Source organism: Excalfactoria chinensis, chromosome 11 (genome assembly GCF_039878825.1).
Source record: "Excalfactoria chinensis isolate bCotChi1 chromosome 11, bCotChi1.hap2, whole genome shotgun sequence".
Classification (NCBI taxonomy): Eukaryota; Metazoa; Chordata; class Aves; order Galliformes; family Phasianidae; genus Excalfactoria; species Excalfactoria chinensis.
In genome coordinates this window covers 15,527,667-15,537,561 of record NC_092835.1, presented here as the reverse complement: position 1 = coordinate 15,537,561, position 9,895 = coordinate 15,527,667, and the positions used below count along the sequence as shown (strand labels likewise).

The 9,895-nt window shown below is 36.7% G+C and overlaps 1 protein-coding gene across 1 annotated transcript in view; it reads right to left on the bottom strand.

The window, feature by feature from the left end:
• Nucleotides 1-2,700: 2,700 nt before the first annotated feature.
• Nucleotides 2,701-9,895, bottom strand: part of SLC6A2 (solute carrier family 6 member 2) — a 66,735-nt gene continuing 59,540 nt past the window's right edge. Inside the window, exon 15 of the mRNA XM_072346697.1 lies at nt 2,701-9,562. Within this exon, the coding sequence (XP_072202798.1) occupies nt 9,539-9,562 (24 nt within the window). The 3' untranslated portion in view covers nt 2,701-9,538. The remainder of the gene's footprint in view (nt 9,563-9,895) is intronic.

The following is a 9,895-nucleotide window of genomic DNA, read 5'->3' as shown; positions in this document are numbered from 1 at the left end:
AATATGATGTATTAAAACCAAAAATCAAACTTGGAAACAGTCTAGTGCCATATTCCAAGCTATGTGTATTACAAGGGCACAGCTGAGCAAATATTTCTCTAAACCGTTCATGAATAACTGCTTGGATCAAAATGTCAATTTTAGTTTTGCTCTGTTTGCAAAATGTTATTTCATATTTGTTAATATTATAGCAAGCGATGCTTGCAGAAATATCTGTAGAAGCAATATAATTCATGTTAGTGTTTGCAGAAAGCACATGCTTCATCCAAAATAGCAGAAAATGCTGTTCTGAGCATTAATCTCATGAATTTATAAGAACTGAAATTCTGTGCCAATTAGTTGAGAACTGGAAAACTAAATGTTCCGTAGGCCAATCTGTGGGCAGTTTGATCAGGAATGTAGGATGGAAAAAGAAGTACTGGCCAACTGTAATTCCTGACATGATTTTTCTGACTGTAGCAAAAAGGAGGAAAATCACATAAGATGGATTTTCATTCTTAAAGTGCTTTGCTATTTATCTCTGTATCTAAAATTGTTTTGCCTTTTTTTTTTTTTTTTTTTTTTTTTTTCTCCTCTAAGTCTCAGTGACCACAAATAATAAAACACCAACATTGTTAGCTTCTGAAAACATATGCAGGGTTATATTTTGTTAATATAACCCTCTCTCTTTGTAGTCTGAGAACTAAATCAATGGCTTGACCATATGTTCTTGCCTTAAAGAAGGGACTTTGCAATTTGATTTATTCTGAAGCAAAATTGGGAAAGAAAACTTGTACTTTGTGAGTAGTATCAGTGTATAGCTAGTATTCGCATCAAAGACTTACGTGCTTATAGCAACTGATTTAAGCATAAGTTCTAATGTGGAAAAAGATAAGCAGGGATTAGTTTGTCCTTGACCTTAATTTGTCTTTGAATTGAGGACTACAGAAAATACTATGTAAGTGAAATAATACAAAATATAAAACTGAGAAGGAAATTCCAGTGTAAAAACTCCTTTGCTCGTCTTAGAATCCAAATGTTCCTTTTTGCTTTTTGTAGGGTTCTTCCAGATTTGTTTTATGCTTGCAATCAGGATTAAGGTCTTATATCAACAGATGTGTGAAACAGTCTAGACTTCTGCCATTTGATAAAAGATTTATGCAAATTCTTTTCAAACCAGAAATTCCCTGAAGAATGAATGCATTTTTGAATCTATATGCCTGAGCTCCTGCCCAAATCAGAGTGAATTGGTATTGTGTAAGAACAGAGATCTGATTAAGATCAACCAGTATTATGAAAATCTGATTGCATGCAGTAGGGATGATGGAGTATTTTTTTTTTTCTACTAATTTCAAGATACTTCATAAGATTGACCCACCCTCATTGACCATCCTGTTGTAATACAGATCAGTCAAGTACATACTCAGGGTTTATTACTTTTGACTGCTTATATTCTTCTGCTGTCTCTTGCTCTTTTAATTCTTCAGATACTTGAAAACATACCTTTAGTAGAAGGTATTGTTTCATTAACAAGATGCATCAAGCTCCAATGTGCTGAAATACTTGACAAGAAGCTGTCTTTACTTAATTCTTCCTGTTTTCTTTGCATTTTAAAGACACTTAAAACATAATGCTTCAGTCAGAAGAAATTCACTCACAGTTCTGACCTGCACAAGTAATTAGAAAATAATCCAGCACAGTTTACTTACTCATGACACAAGCTGTGTACATTTCTGTCCCATCTCATCACATTCTGTCTATATGTCTTCCCACAGCTGACATTTTCCAGTGAAAAGCAGCCATGTACATTCTGCCTGGGTTTAGCATAAAGATTTTTTCTGGGGTAAACATCAACTTCATGCAGATCTAGAATGTGTCAACTTGTTTTGGACTTGCAAGTGAAAGATGTGATGACTGTTCCCTTCAGCAAGTTTTTGTGCATGTTCTTCTAAATAACATTGTTCCCTTAACTGGGTCTGCACTGCTTTGATTGCTGGCTGAGCTGGCTACTTATATCCAGTGAGGTCTTTTGGTTCCTTGTCTTGTCACCATGAACTTTGAGCACTCTTCTTTAGAATTCTCTTATTATTAACATGTCTGATACAGTTAGAATTGCTTTCTGTAGTCAATATTTGAATATACATGCCAACTTCATATGCATTTAAATATTCTTACAGTATGTACTTACAGTATGTACTTACAGTATGCTGATACTCATACTCTGAAGGAACACAGTGGGTAGTGACCTATGGTGTTTTTCTTGCTTGAAGGCAACAGAGGTCTATATTAATTTGAAGGCTGTACCTTAAGAACACTATTTTCTTTCAGCTTCTGTCCTGTCTGTATGACTTTCATTTGCCCTACTGTAATTATGTTCCTGAATGGAGTTAATGTATGGAATGTTTCCTATTCATTAGGTCTGCCAGGCACTAAAAGGATGTGAGCTACCTCACAGAGGCTGAGAACTACATTGAGCACAGAGGCTTTCGGGCTTCTAGTTCTAGCTGGCTACTGGCCTGTAGTGGGAGCTCAGGGTTGGCTTGTAGAGGCCCTTGGCACAAGGATACTGGACTCTACTGAGAGGGCAGCCTCCCACAGCCAGGGTGGTCACTGCAGAACTGAGGTCTAGCTGCTAGCAGGAAGCTTTGGCTAGAGCAGCACAGCAGGGCCTGCCATGTATAATGCTAGGAATAGTAGTGACAACAAGCAAAGTGTTCATTTCAGCTTTTAATTGACTGCCATAAGTAAATTCTTGGTACATAAGACTTCTCTTTATATTCTTTATGTGCATATTTGTCAGATATTATTTACTTAAATAATTTTATACACAATATTGGAATAATTTGTTACATTAATGCACAGCTTAAAACAGGTCTTATTTACACCAACCACAGAAAGACAGAAGAATGAGGACAAATACTTAACATTCACCATCTTTATCAGCATTTTAAGTATAGTTAACCAGCACACACCACGCACATCCATATCTGTATTTCTAAGAAATGTAGGTATTTCTAATTACACACATGGGCATACGTCTCCCTTAAAAAAAAAAATAAAGTAAAAAATAAAGTAGAATGCCATTTCCCCCAGATAATCAAAGATTAAAAACAAAAAACAAAACACAACAAAGCCAAACAAACCACAAGGAACAACAAAGAGGAGAGAGGGGAAGGGGGGCATGGGGGACAAATGGACCTGTGGATTACACTGAATCAGACATGGAAACATTATGGCTGTTAGGACACTTTTGGTTACTGGGGCACTTCAGAGAGTATTTTTACTAATGGCAAGTTCTGAACTCCTATGAGAATTTTTTTCCTAAAAACTGCAATGAAACCTCTTGCTTTGGAAGTAGACCAGTTTGATACTCATTTAGTTCAATGCTATGTCTTCTAACAAAACAAAACTGCAGCTGAAGGTTGCCTCTTTTTTGTTGTTGTTTTTAAGAATATAAATGAAAAACTATATAAATTTCTCTTAGGAAATTAAGGCAACAGTGGAGAATATTGTGCTACAATGTGCATTAGCTGTAGATAAAGTTTTTTTTTCCTTTTATCACATTTTTAACATTTATACTCAAAGGTCACGGTGCCATTGAACTAGACTGCTTAACTACAAAACCTTATAATGGACAAATAGGTCCTGCGTGATAACCTGTTACACTAACGTTGAATTTCTTGCCTTACAATATATGCTTATATTTTATTAAATTGAAAAAAAAAAACAAAACACAACAAAACCTTGTAAAAATATTAAAATATTTCCTATGCAGAGGTACTCTTATCTAAGGTAAAGTCTAGTCACTGCTATAAAAAGGCATTAAAAATTAAGTAAAACACTGATGTAAACCAAGTAAATGCTCACTATAAAGCTTTTATCTGTAAGGCAAATCTTCATCAGGCCTATTAGAAGTTATTTTCAAAGTATACTATTTGGAGATTCCCCCTTAATAACTGATATTACCCACAGCACACACAAACTAAGTCCTGCAGATAGGTTCCGAGGGTGCAATGTAACTACAAATACAGGTTGCTCTGACAGTAACCAAGAAACAACTTGACACCTTTAAGAGAGCCAACTTAAGGCTTAGTGATTTTTCCTAGCTTGTTGAAATTATTCTGGTATTCTCCTTAAAGAAATTAAGGAACTGTTGTCTAACATGGCAACTGAAAAACAAAGAAAGAGAACACTTTTAGAAAGGAGTAAAGCATAACACAGGTGGCCCAATCTTCCTGTCAGTGCTTAGGCACAAAAACACCCACTGCCTTCAACACACAACTCCTGGCAGTAGAGGAATGGTTCATCTGAATGGAGGCTCGGCTCTGACTTCAGCTTTCCTGCTTGTTCCCCGACTCCATCTGTCTCCAACCACTTGCTCAGCACTTACATCTAGGTATCTAGACAACCCTCAAAGGAGAACAGCTCTGCTGAATAGTTGTGATTTCTGTTACTTATCTTCAATTCTGTGTGCTTTTGCTAGGTCAGCCATGTAGTGGTTGAAAGTTGTCTGAATATATTCAGCTTTTAGATGGCAAAGGACGAATGATCAAATTCAGCCGTTAAAAGCAGCTGGTGATATTTTTCTGCTGGTTGACATGTCTGTCAATATCTGATGCGTGTAGATGTGTCTAATTTGTTCTCGGGCAGTATACAGTACTGCTGTACAAATTACCAGCTCAGAGTCTTGGACTTATGTAATTGTTGTTATGAACAATGTATAAAATATGTGAATTTTTTTGTCTTGGTGGAAGTTTCTCTTACATGTGGCATGGCGTACAGGTCTTGTCATTCCGCAGGTAAACTTAAGTAGGCAAAATCAAGCACAGATAAAGAACGTGTGCATGATTACTTGGCCATTTTGAGCACCTTTGTCTGATGGCTGGCAAAAATTGAGAACGTGGAGTAGAGTGAAGCAATTGCTTAGAGTTGTGGGGTATTTTTTTTTTATCCCATTTCAGTCTGTCACAAGGGCTGAAATGGTTGAGCAAAAGGAACCCTTTTCCATACAACAGAAGCATTTAAAATGGATCTTTAAGATGTAGCCTTTTCCTTCCTTGATCCTCTCTAAAATTCAGCGACCTGTTTTGTTTCTGAGGAAGGCTCTTGAAACTGTTACTAAAGTAACTGTAGCCTGATACTGTAGACAAACATGTTTTTCATGGTACCAACCTGAAACATCAGTGTGGCCTTTAATACAGGGAGATCAACTTCGGGCACATTGGCTAACCTGTGGACACTGAATATTCTTAGCCCTGACAAAATGAAATGTGTTAGAATAGATGTATATTACTGCTCTGAGTGACTCAAAATGCAGATATAATTCCTTCAGATAGACTGTATGCTGTCATTGGAGCTGTGATAGCTGTTTATAACCGAGCACCTCAGACTCATTTAAAATGTTTTAAACAGGCAAAGCAAGTAAGACATCTGTAAGTCTCTTCTCTTTTGAAATCCGTGATTTGTGGTTTAAATTTGGATGTTAGGAAAGAGATTGCTCACCAATGCCTCATGAAACTTAGCAGATTTAGTCCAGGACAAGAATAAAAGCTAGCAGCTCCAAAAAAAGCAAGTATCTTAATGACTATTGTATTAATTGTAAGAACTGTAAAATAGGCATTAAAAGAAAAATGACTTTCTACGTGCCCTCCTCCTACAACCTAACAGTACAAAGTAAACTTAATTCATGTCAAAACAATAGACTAGGAGAGTGTGTATATACACAAGATGTTCGAGCTTGACTTTTTTTAATAATAGCATTTAAAAGTTATTTTGCTAGGAAGAAATAGCCAATTAAAGGGAACTTCCTCTGGGAAAACTACATACAACATACGTTGCACGTGCAGTTAGGGAACATGTACAATAGTAACAGCCAAGTATTTCTCCTCCTACATTCTATATTTAAAATATTATGTTTGATCCTGGATTTCCTGTGAAATCCCTCACTATGGTAAGATATCTTTCAAGTGTTGCCAGAGTGTATGCATCAGCACATGAGAGAACACAAGAAGGACTGACAAAAAAGAGCTTTGGTTTGGAGACCAAACACAAAATACAAGTAGTGCTTTATGGGCTGTTGTTCATGAAGGACCTACCATCTTTCTACTAGATTCTAAAACCCTGAAGTTCTGGTATTTTAACTACAGAAAAGTAACAACTGTATGAAATGTTATCCTGCTGGATGACAGCGGAAGTACAAAGTAAAATGGAGGATCTTTCTTTGGTGTTAGTTAACTTTAAGACACAGTAAAACAATGTGGATTTCAGGCAGGTCTTTCTCAATGACAGGGAAGAAGGGAGGGTTGGTCAGAAAGGATTTTTGGATTAAAACAAAGCTTTCAAGACCATGTTTGTCTAGAACTGTTGAACTATCTATTCATATACTTCACCCAGTTCTTCCCAGGGGCTTGCTACTAAAACAGCCGAGTTAATTAGCAAGCTGATGACATTACATTTTGAATGAGCTTGCAACCAAAACTTTATAGTTTTTTGCAAGTGGGCTGCTTACTTCATCATCATAACTTGTCATTGCATGGGAATGTCTGGAAGAGCGGCAGTCCCTAGAGTGGGTCTGCTCCCACAGTAGGTGGGGAAATGGTGAGCTACTGCTTGGCTGAAAATTCGAGACAGCCTTGGAGGAAGACTTGCAGGTGAGTAACTACCTGGCCAATAAGAACCTGACTGGGGGATCTTCTTATTGACAGTGGTTAAACTGAATGGAAATGAGTACATTAGTGGCATTTAGTATTTTCAGTATTGAAAACGTATTAGGGAGCTCAAAGGAGGAGTTTGAAAGAAGTTCAACAGGCAGAGTTGTGCCTGTTTTTATATACCTAGTCTTCACAAAGCTTTTCTGTTACTTGAAAGGGTATTAGTTTGTTCCTAGTGACATAATTTATCATCAAGAAGGCATGAGGTAGTTGAGCATCTTATTCTTTTGGGAATCGAGAACGTTGTTCTCTATCTCTAGGACAGAAGTTCTCATTTTGGAGACACTTCCTCTGGACAAAATCTGAACTTGAAGCCTAGCTGTGCAATCATGCATCATGAACTATCTTTTTCATTAGCACTATTCCTGGTAATAGCTTTCCCACTCTCTCTGATTTCCCTGTTGCTTTCTGTTTAGATGATAAGTTTTGTCTGTCAAACTTCAAAACAAGATGACAATGGTGCAATAGTGTCTTGTGCTATAAGTATTACGCTAAACTTAAGAAGTTAAACAATAACAGCAATAAAAACAATTAAGCGGATCTTTACCTTGGAGTTGGTATTTAAAATACACTCAAACCCTGAAATGCTGGATGCAGCTGATTTCACTCCCCTCTTAAATAAATTTGACCTATTTCAGAGCAGAGAGGTGATGAAACAACATTTCCTGTGTGAGTGGTAGTGGGGTGTCTTACAAGTGAGCACTGGTGCAGGTTGTTAGCACTTTCAGACATGAGCAAAACCATAAATAATGTGACTAGGTGTTAAAGCTCCACATTAAAGAGCCCTCCAAGAGTTTCAAAACTTGGTAACTTTGTTAGAAGATTTCCGAACCCTGCAGATCCAGTCACTGAAGCAGCTGTATTGAAAAGTAAGCTTTATAACAATAAAAAGATCTCCCTGTAGTTTAGCAAACAATAAAGAAAGGATTACCTACAAAGCTGGTGGAATGGTGGGTTGCATTTCTTTTTTTTCCTCCTTTCCCCCTGTTTTTTGAAGCAATCAACACTTTCATTGTATGGACTTTCAGGTAATTACAGAACTAGAACAGCAACCTTTTGAAACTCCTTTATTATTGAAATATATTTAATAACATGGTTTAAGCCTCTACTGGCCATCAGCTGGGCCAGAAAATGTCTGCCTTTATAAGTAGTAGACAGTGTCCTTTGGATTTAAAGCCACGTTTAAATAAAACCACTGCTTTGTCACACAATCTCTTTAAGAAGAGAGAATGCTTAATTCTTTCCAAAGTATTGATTCTGCTGGAGGAAAAGGATAGATAAGGAGAGAAATTTCCTTACTGTTATCTTGAAGAGAAATCAATGCTAAATGAAAAAGGCTAAAATCGCTTGGGGCTCTTAAATTGGACTGTTTTAAAAGTAGGAGAGGAAAAAAAAAACCACAGAAACCCCCCAACAATTGCTTTATAAATAAAAAAGAAAGCTCCATCCTTTAAAGCAATCTCTTTAAAAAGAAGCACTACATACATTTTGAACAGAGAAAAAGAAACTGAATTGAATATACAGAGGCAAAATAATTATAATAATAATATCAGAGGTAAGGTCCAGAGGTAAGATCCTGGCTGGATTCAGCTGAAAAGCAACAGCTTCTGAAAAAGCTTATCTAGTAATAAATAACTACAAGAAGTAACTCAGCTACCACATCTACTGAAATAAAATAAAAATCTACGGGGAAAATGCTACAATGATATGTGCCACAGAGAATGAGATCAGCACCCAAATGCAGAGTTTGTTCTGTATCTTCTAGCTTGCATAATGCTACCAGAGAAGAGCAGGAATAGACTTATTCTTCTAAGTTGTTCGGTACAATCTTGCTATGTTTTGGTAGATGAATCCGGTAAGAGTATAATAGCTTGCTTACAATAGAATAATAAAGCCAAAGCTGAGTGTTTTGGTGCTTCTGGGTAGATTTAAATAATTCTAAAAATCCCGATCTCTTTCTATATATTTTATATGCGGTACTTTATTTGATACAATATGGAAAAAAAAGTTGTGTCACTATTTCTATGGAAAGTTTTACAATTAACTGAAAAAGTCAGTAAAGTATGGATCATATGATAAAGCTATTTCGATTGTTGTCATAGTGTGTTTTCACTAAGTACAGTGTGATATTAAACTGGATTCTGTACTTAGTAGCTCCAGAAAGGGTTCTGTTCCTGTTACTTCTCAGCCTGTAGGATTAAATGGACAGAAAATGGCACAGACATATACAGTAAAGACAACCTTCTTCACCAAGAGAAGAAACTAATAGCAAACCACTGAAAATGAAGCACCGAGTCTTCATTTCAGAAGGATGCAAACTCATATCCCAAAGGATAGCATGGCAAGAAAGCTAATGACATTAATACATAGGTAAAGCTGCTCTTTCCTCACAATTGAGGTGTACCCTTTCTTTAGATCTAAGAACGTTCAGTTCTTGGTTTAAATTAGGTCGTGGCATGAGTATCTGAAGTAATTATTACTGTCAGAAAAGCTGAATTCGCTTCTCCATGATAAAAGAGTATTTAATGTACATTGATTGCTTTTTTTCCTCTACTCCCCCCTCCTCCACTTCTGCTAATAGCAAAACTCGCAAGTTTTTGGTCACGTAGGGATCTCATGGCACCAAAAGATATAAGAAAAAATAAATGGAGTCTTTAAAGATCGTTTGAAGCCAAGTAATAGAAGGGAGGCATTGAGAACAGAGAGCAGGCGTCTTCCCTCAAAGAGTCAGTAGGTAAGCTCTGAGCCAGCCTGGTCCAAGCATCATTGAGGGAGCTTTGAACTTGACTTTTCTGTATTCCCAGTTTAGCTTTAACACATATTGTTTTTTTTCCTCAACCTGTTGGTTGTCATATTGTTAGCCAGTGTTGAAGCTGCAAGGGAACATAAGTAATTGTTTAATGACATTGATTCAAGTGATGTTAGTTAAAGATATTTTAAGTATGTTGTTGAGACAAATAGAGAATCATAAAGAAGTCTTAAGTCTACTGATAGGTTTCTGTGGATTCCAGTCAGCACTAAGAAATGTACTATATTTAAGAGCTATTACATGCTAAGCTTTCAGCTTAGTTTGAAAATTCAGAGCTGCTGAATGCTGATTTGAAGACAACTTTTGTACTTTTTGGTTGGTCGGTGTTATGCATGCAACCCTGAACAGGAGCAACAAAGCACTAACTGCACTTTAGCAATAACACATATTCCTCGCT